This window comes from Pistacia vera, unplaced genomic scaffold, assembly GCF_008641045.1.
Source record: "Pistacia vera cultivar Batoury unplaced genomic scaffold, PisVer_v2 Contig787, whole genome shotgun sequence".
Taxonomy (NCBI): domain Eukaryota; kingdom Viridiplantae; phylum Streptophyta; class Magnoliopsida; order Sapindales; family Anacardiaceae; genus Pistacia; species Pistacia vera.
Genome location: NW_022196653.1, coordinates 529,055 through 536,526, shown reverse-complemented (window position 1 = coordinate 536,526; position 7,472 = coordinate 529,055). Strand labels below are relative to the sequence as shown.

The following is a 7,472-nucleotide window of genomic DNA, read 5'->3' as shown; positions in this document are numbered from 1 at the left end:
CACTTAAATTAATCGTTTAAACATAATTAATTATACATAAATATGGGTCAAGGTTTGTTCTTGTTCAATTGTTTAGGGTGAGGGAATTAGAAAAATATGGGTTTATATAGGAAGGATAATTGTGTAATTAGGTGAAATATAGGGATATTAGTGAAAAGTAAATATATATATATACATTTTTTTAATTTTATATATTATATACGGGGCGGGCCGGGGAAAAGGTATCACCTCCCCCCGCCCCATCCCCGAGGACGGGGATTAAAACACCCCCCACCCCCGCCCCTATCCCCAAAAAAACCGCGGCTTTCCCGCCCCATATGGGGCGGGGCGGGACGGGTCCCCGAAATCTCGGAGAACATTGCCATGCCTATCAGCAGTTGAGTTAATTTTTTTTTTTTTCATATATAATTGATTGATTTGTATATAAAATTTATAATTTAGAATATAAGTATTGTGTAGTAATATTATTGTAAAGTACAAAATATATTGTAAAAAATTTAAATATGTAAAATATTTAAAATCGGAAATAACAACAAGAAATCATGAAATAACCAAATAAATAATTGCCACGAATAGACAGATGAGAAACCAATTAATTAATTAATGTGAAGCGTATAAATATGGAAGAGAAATGAAGCCATTTTTGTTTAATAATTTTCATTTCAATACAATAAACAAGGAAACTAATAATATAATATTTACAGAGACTTTCCTTTGGGTTTTACTTTGGGCTTTCATACTTGGGTTTATTGTCCTTAATTTTCTATTTACAGCCCGTTCATTTGTATCCAATTCTGTTTCTTGCTAGTTTATTGACTACCAATAAAGCTACGGACATCGGGGTTTTTGCACCGAAAATGTGTACCGGCTTACATGTCCCACTGACTCACACTAGCAATTCAGACAGGTGATTAAACAATAAATATTTTTCTAGTGAACGGTCGTTCATCAAATATAGACAACCGTTCACTTATATGGACTCCGGTCCATATTATATGGACGGGGGTCCATTTACTAAGGACAGACGTCCCCATTTAAAGGACGCCCGTCTATCAGTAAAATAGAATAAAAAATTCTTATAAAAATTAAGGACGGTCGTTCATAGGTTGTGGACGGTCGTCCCTTCATTTTGGACGGGCGCCTGCAAATATGGGATGCCCGTCCATTAAGTTTGGACAGGAGTCCGTAAGGAATAGATGTCCGTCCAAACTTAATTTGGTTTAAAAAATAAAATAAAAGATTTGGACGTCCGTCCATAAATTGTGGACAAGCGTCCCTTAAGTTTGGACAGGCGTCTGTAACCAAATGGACGCCCGTCCCTTATTGTGGTTTTAAAAAAACAAAATAAAAGAACTTGGAAGTGTGGACGGACGTTCGTAACTAATGGACGCCCGTCCCTTATGTGAACAGCAAATGGACAAATTTGCTGTTTACATAAGGGACAGCCGTCCCTTAAGTGTGGACTGCCGTCCCTTAATTTGCATTGCTGTTTACATAAGGGACGGCCTTCCCTTAAGTGTGGACTGCCATCCCTTAATTTGCTGTTTATTTGGGGGATTAACAGCTTATTTGGGACAAAGGAAATGTCTGCTGCAGATTCCAACTGTCAGGGTGCTGTTGCTGCTGAGGTTTTCTCATCTTGCTTTGCTCTTTCAACACTATCACTGTCACCTTACACCATATATTGTGTTTATAATTTGAGAATAACAGCACAACTTCAACAATACCCCAAACGAAGGAAGATAAACTAAACTCTTAACAGTTGTCAATGTGACTAATAACCCAATCCTTTACGTACATATATATTTCCTGTTTATTAGTGTGCATCCTTTATTTTCAAATGATCATTCTATTAATATTTATAGATATATTAGCCATGTTTATCAATATGAACTACTACTTAAATACTCCTGTAGTTGTAGTTGGAGTGCCCTTCAGAATTTTAGCATTTTATTCCAGAAGTTTCAACTGTAACCATTTGCAGAATATAGCAAATTTATTTTTTAATCGCTACCCTCCTTCAAATTTATTAGTTGTGATTTTCTTTGGCATGTTTCAACATGTGTAATACTGTCAGCCAATTGATGTGCTTGTTGTGCTAACATGCTCACTCTCTCTCATATTAGCCATACCATTCCATTTTAGCTGGGTTTTTGCATTTTACTTCCGAAATGATCTTATAATCCAATGTTCTTTTTCAGGGCTCATCAATTGGACTTGTAAACACAATGCAGCCAGCGTGCAGCAATGCATCATCTGCTGATTCCATGGTTAGTACAAAAACTGAACCTATAATTTGTTTCACGGGAAAGCAAGCACCCTCAAGCCTCCCTTTTTCTGGCCTTACTAGTGAGAGTAATGCTGGTGATTATCAAGATTGTGATGCTTCTTCAATGCTTCTCATGGGGGAGCCTCCATGGGGTCCTCCCTGTCCTGACACTTCCTTTACATCAGCAAGCCGTAGTGAAGCAGTCATGCGTTACAAGGAAAAGAAGAAGACACGCAAGTAAGTATATAAACATAACTACTGTGGTGAGCTCAGTGTTAAACATAATAACTCTGAAAACAATTGTGGTTTTAGCTGCTTTATTTATTTATAGAATTATTGGGTTGCAGGCTTTTGGATGCAGATTTTTCCAGCTTTTTCTTTCTGCATTTCCTTCTTAGTTGTATACTATAGCATTTCCATTTACTGGCTTAACGATATTGTGCCCTCAATTCTTCTTTTTTCCAATAGTATTACAATTTTCCGAGAATGAATTTTAAGTCCGTCAACTATGGCTGTAAATTTCAATGTATAAAGCGATGAATGCATAATCAATAATATAGATGAATGTGTTTATGGCTGATTTCCTGTTCATTCATAGGGATATGTTATTTGATATTATTTCTTAATTTGGATGACAAATCTGTTGTTTACATTAGGGACGGCCGTCCCTTAAGTGTGGACTGCCATCCCTTAATTTGCTGTTTACATAAGGGACGGCCGTTCATACCTAATAGATGGCCGTCCATTAATTACGAATGCCCATCCACACTTCCAAATTCTTTTATTATTTTTTTTTAAAACCACATGCAATAAGGGACGGGTATCCATTTGGTTACAAACGCCCGTCCAAACTTAAGGGACGCCCGTCCACAATTTATGGACCGGCATCCAAATTTTTTATTTTATTTTTTAAACCAAATTAAGTTTGGACGGGCGTCCATTCCTTACAGACACCTGTCCAAACTTAATGGACGGGTGTTCCGTATTTGCGGACGCCCGTCCAAAATGAAGGGATGACCGTCTACAACCTATGAACGGCCGTCCTAAATTTTTATAAGAATTTTTTATTCTATTTTACTGATGGATGGGCATCCTTTAAATGGAGACGCCCGTCCATATAATATGGATGGGAGTCCATATAAGTGAACGGCCGTCCATATTTGATGGACGGCTGTTCACTAGAAAAATATTTATTGTTTAATCACACGTCTGAATTGCTGGTGTGAGTCGAGGGGACACGTAGGCTGATACATATTTTTGATGCAAAAACCTTGGTGTCCGTAGCTTTATTGATTAACTACCTTTATTGGGATTTTTAGTTCCATCTAATTGATCGGTGTTTCTCATCCATGGTTAAATGTATTTTTTTTTACATTTTATAAAATAATCATTTTAAACCTTATTTAATACTAAAATAGTCGGATAAGCTTAATTAGGTTTTTCTTTTACAGTATTTTTCTTAGCTTTAAACTTAATTAATTAGGATTTTTGTTTACACTCACTTTTTTTCCAATAAAAACTTGATTAGTGTCCTGTTCGTTTAAATTTTTAATATATTGTTTTCGCCTTTTTGGCATAAGGAATCGTGAGAATTATGTTCGGTTATAGGTTTAGCGTATTTGAATTTGATAAAAGGGAGAGATAAAGAGAGGGTGAGTGGACCCTATTTTAAGTATAAAAAATTAAATAAAAGTTTATTTATTTATTCTTTTTATATTTTATATTCTCTTTCCTAAAACAAACTTTTATATTTTAAATCAATATTTTTAACATAAAACTATAAACGGAGCGAACTATTGACATATTAATAACAAGTTCCTCGAGATGAATTAAATAAGTGGTACTTTGAATACACTTTATTGGTGTGTAGATTATAAATTTCATGTTTTTAATTTTTTTTCTTTGTGTTTTCAAACAAACATAATGAATACGTATTCATTTTTCACATTTTTCAATCATTTTAATATTTTCAAAAATACAGAAAACATAAACATAAAATTCATAAAAGAACACACCCTATGTTTTTTTTTTTTTTTTTTTTTTTNCTATAGCTTTATTGTTTCATTTTTCATCCTGCAGTGCAGTAAATTATATAGTTGGTCAAGTGGTTGGGCTAAGCAGTTCGGCCCAAATCATTTGAGATGGGCAATGTTATAATACCTGTAATCAGGTTAAGAGAGCAAAGCATTTGGGGACTGATCCAACATTCATATAAGCCCTAGCCCAAATTAGGAAGAGGAACAAATAATAAAATTGGGAGGCCCAATTTATGATAGGGGCATTTAAGTCTTCTGAACTTAAGTAGTGTGAGCTATAGGTAACTTAAAAAAAAAATAAATAACATGTATTAGTTTGTATTTTCCGAAAAGATTGGTACTATTTGGATATTTGCCAAACTTTTTCTCTCCGCTTAATTTAAATACACATTATATCTTGTCACGAGATATTGACGAAATATTTGCATTTATTATGGTATCAGTTAACTTATGAGTCTACGTCAGCATTCTGTGTAAGCAATGGACAAATTTTCACTTTTACTCGAACCACCCAAAAAATAATAATATTTAATATTTCTGTGCATCATTATCATATCATCTGTTAACATGAACAAAAATTGTTTTTCAAATTGCTAAATTTGTATAAAATCAAATGAATCAAGAATTGGTTGTAGCCGGCTGGCTCATCCGTGGGAGGATATGAACCGTTAAAGCTTGGTACCCATTCGGTGTTTCCACCACCCACAGCCGCGGTGGCTCCGCCACGACATCCACTACCACGATTCCACCTTCATCACCACCAATGACACAAACTCTCCCACCACCACCCGCAATCTGCTGAGCTCCCACGAGCATATTTGACTGAATTATCTGAACCCAATCATCCTTTTCTTCATCGTACTTTCTCAATGCACCGTTAGTCTCATCCACCATGAACATCACCTCCTCATCCACGGCCGCCACCGGGCCCCTCCACCCTTTAATCATCCCATCCGGCATCTCTCGCCACGTGTCGCTATCAACGTCGTAAACAACTCCTTCCTTGGCGCCATACCCTTTCACATTAACCATGCATAGCTTCCCTCTCCACCCGACCGCATCCACGGCTTCTCTGCAAAATCTCCCATCTTTAAGCCCTTTCATCTTCTCCCACCTCCCCCCGCCACCATTGTGATAATAATTATTATTATTCTTGGTTTTGTGCAGGTCCCACTTCTCAACCGACCTTGCCACGTCCGTCGAGAAATGAGATCCGATACCGCTCGCCACGTACACAACGTTGCGGAGCGAGCCGGCGACACACCACCGGCGGGGGGTGAGGAGCGGGGGCCCAAAAACCCAGTTCCGGTGAATGGGATTGAACAAGAGAGGACGCTTGAGGGCGGGGTAAAAATTATGAGTAGTTGCAGCCAGAAGTACAAGTTTCCCGGAAACGGAAACGGACTGAATCGGGAGCTTCCGGGATAGAAAAGAAGGGTGATGTAGGATGAGGTGGATCGGAGGATCTGAGGGCGAAGGAGGAAGAGCCTCCCACGTTGAAGAAATGGGATCGAAAGAATAAAAATGAAGAATTTTATCAGATTTGGATGAAAAAAGAGTGTACAAAGAAAGAAAAGGAGCAAAAGAAGGGGAGTAAATCAAACGTCTCCAAGAACGGGAGACGCTGAAGAGAATAGAAGGGTGGACTCTGGAGAGGCAGAGCTGAGCGATGTGATCGGGAAGACCGGGAAGCAAAGGCGGCGGCTTATCGGATATGAGTTGAGTTCGATTTTGGCGCTTGGCGGGGAAGTCAGTTTGAGACATAGAGAATTGCGGAGGAGGAGGAGCAGAGTTGTGTCCTGAGGAAGGGTTATGGTGGTGAAGATGATTTTTTTTTTCCTTCGATTGAAAGTAAGGGAATAGTGATGGATTTTTTTATTTTATTTTATTTTTGTCTTTTAAATTGATTTAAGTTGGTAATGCTATTAATTGCTGCTCATTGATTGCCCTTCATTGTCGATCAGAAATTTCTTTTTCATTTGGAGTTTGCATGAAAGTTTTTATCTCTTTTATGATTCAAACCGCCAAATCCCAGTAGCTTGGGAGAGGGGGCCCGGCGTTTACAAAATTTTATTCAATCTCGTGAACCTTTTGAAATCACAAAGTATGCCATAAAACTAAAATAATATACATAAATTAAATACAAAAAGTTAAAGTTCTATTATAACATGTCATTTATTTTAGAGTAATGCTAGGTCCATAACCCAAAAGATTAGGTTGGGGTGGATCCAAGAATTTTATTTTTAATGTAAAAAGATAAAAAAACCATGGAATCTAATTATCCACTTAAATCCAATATAATTAAAAGAGTTTACAACAACCACAATCCACAAAAAATATTCCACATAAATTTCTTATTTCTTATTTTTTTCTTTTATTATTATTATTTTTTTAATTTTTTTTTTCTTCTAAAGATTATAATATAAATTTTTATGACTTTGATTAAACTTAGCCTAAACTAAAGTCAACCAAAACTTAAATCAAGTCAACATTGCATTGACTTTTAATAGAATTAATAAAAAAGGGAGAAATTTTCTTGATATAAACATAAACAGTAACTCAAACTTCTTTAATAATTTTGAATAGTTAAATGGTGATGTTTGAAATGTAGAAAAATGGTGGGTAAAGGGTGAAGAATAACGTCTAGTAAAATATAGTTAAGGTTAAATTTGGGAAAGCAGGAACATTCTTAGACACAAAACATAAAACAAACTCACAAGATCCATATATTTTCCTATCAAATTAGAATAAAAAACCTCCAAAAAACAAGCATGATTCAACCATAAAATAAACTAAAATGAAATGAGCAATACACATACATAAAACTAATAAAACAAAAAACAAAGCTAATTATTGCACCTTGAGTAGTGAAAGCTTCAATAATTCCAATCTTCAAAAGTTTTAAGAGTAGATAGCATGAGAAAGAGAATGAGCGAATGAGCGAATAAAGAATTTTGGGAATAAAATCATAAAAAGCAGGTAAAGCTGTAGAGAAGAGTGGAAAGAGTTTTAAATTTTTAATATGATGTAGACTTAGAATATATATATTAATAACAAGTTTTTTGTAGGCCTAGATATATGTATAATATTTCTCATTTTTTTAAATTTTGAGGTAGGCCTAAATATATATATCAATAGCATTTTTTTTGGTGGGCTTATATAAGCAA

General features: G+C 35.7%; 1 protein-coding gene across 1 annotated transcript; it reads right to left on the bottom strand.

Annotated features, from left to right (window-relative positions):
* Positions 1-4,864: 4,864 nt before the first annotated feature.
* LOC116116878 (F-box/kelch-repeat protein SKIP25-like) lies at positions 4,865-6,184 on the bottom strand. The gene has a single exon (XM_031402920.1). The coding sequence runs from the start codon at positions 6,067-6,069 to the stop codon at positions 4,924-4,926; it is 1,146 nt and encodes a 381-aa protein (XP_031258780.1). The 5' UTR covers positions 6,070-6,184; the 3' UTR covers positions 4,865-4,923.
* Between the last annotated feature and the right edge of the window lie 1,288 nt (positions 6,185-7,472).